The sequence below is a fragment of the Tupaia chinensis genome, unplaced genomic scaffold (assembly GCF_000334495.1).
Source record: "Tupaia chinensis unplaced genomic scaffold, TupChi_1.0 Scaffold000602_1, whole genome shotgun sequence".
NCBI lineage: Eukaryota > Metazoa > Chordata > Mammalia > Scandentia > Tupaiidae > Tupaia > Tupaia belangeri.
Window position 1 is genome coordinate 378,198 of NW_006160120.1, and position 1,303 is coordinate 379,500.

Sequence of the window (1,303 nt, forward strand, 5' to 3'; positions counted from 1 at the left end):
GCGCCGACATGTCGTAGGCTTCCGTGTCCTGCTCGCCGCCGCCCTCGTCGTTGTACTTGATGACGTTGTCCCGCATGTCCTCGTCCTCGTCGGAGCTCAGGTGGCTCTTGTGGTGGCGTCTGAGGGTGAGGATCAGCAGCACCAGCACTGCGGGCAGGACCGAAGGGACAAGTGAGGGTCCCGCCCCGCCCCGCCCTGGGCATTTCCCCCGTCCTCGTCGGAGCTCAGGTGGCTCTTGTGGTGGCGTCTGAGGGTGAGGATCAGCAGCACCAGCACTGCGGGCAGGACCGAAGGGACAAGTGAGGGTCCCGCCCCGCCCCGCCCTGGGCATTTCCCCGACGACCCACCCGGCTTCGCACCGTCCTGCAGGCCGGCTTCACTGTTCCCTGACTTCCCATCGCAAACTCCTTGCATCAGAACTGAGTTGACTGGAGAGGGAGTGAGCTACCCATCTCCCGAGGTGTGCGAATCAAGGACAGGCCACCGCCCGCGCCGCTGAAGAGGGCAGGGTTAGGGTTTCATGGGTATTGAGGGCCGGATTCCACCTGGGGTCTGTGTTCTCCCCTCTGTGAGATATGCTCCCTCAGGACCTAAGTGCTGAAGGAGGTGACGGGCAGTGGGCGGCAGGCGAAGCTGGGTCAGTGACAGGTGTCCTGACCCTGACCCCCACCCAGGCCCTTCTCTGCCCACTCCCAAGTCCTGCGCTCCCCCTGAGGCAGAGACCTGCAGGAACTCTCCCGGAGAGGTCCTGGCGGGGACAATGCCTCATCTCCAAGGTCCCCTGGGAGTGGGTTCCTTTCTCCATGACACCTGTTCTCCCAGTGTGACCCTGGGGACAGCCGCTGCCTCAGGGAACCTGTGAGAAATGCACCCAGTTCCTGCCTTAGGTCTCCTGGGTGAGGGCCAGGGTCTGAGCAAGGCCCCCCGAGGAAGAAGAGGCAGCTCCACAGACCAGACCTGCTGTTAAGCCATTTGCCTTCCCCACCCCAGATACATGCCCTGACTGCCCTGCAGTGGGGGGACTTGGCCTGGCGCCTGGCTACAGGAAGCACCTGAGCATGCTTGGTGAGTGAGTGAGTGATGGACTGATGGGTGGGTGAAGGTGGGAAGGGGAGGGAAAGGGGAGTGAGTGAGTGAACCACCTCTTGGCCTTCCATAGGACTTCCAGGACTCCCATCTCGCTTACTCAGGCTTTTTGTGTGTGTGTGTGAAGAGTTTTTTTTTTTTTGCTATAGGGCGTGTGCTTTCACCAAAAAGACAGAGACAGAGAGACAGAAAGCGAGAAATCACCCCCCAGGGGGGA

The 1,303-nt window shown here is 61.4% G+C and overlaps 1 protein-coding gene across 1 annotated transcript in view; it reads right to left on the minus strand.

Annotated features, from left to right (window-relative positions):
• CDH22 (cadherin 22) overlaps positions 1–1,303 on the minus strand; it is an 84,612-nt gene that overhangs the window by 4,265 nt on the left and 79,044 nt on the right. The window contains exon 12 of the mRNA XM_027775748.1: positions 5–147. Coding sequence (XP_027631549.1) covers positions 5–147 — 143 coding nt within the window. The remainder of the gene's footprint in view (positions 1–4; positions 148–1,303) is intronic.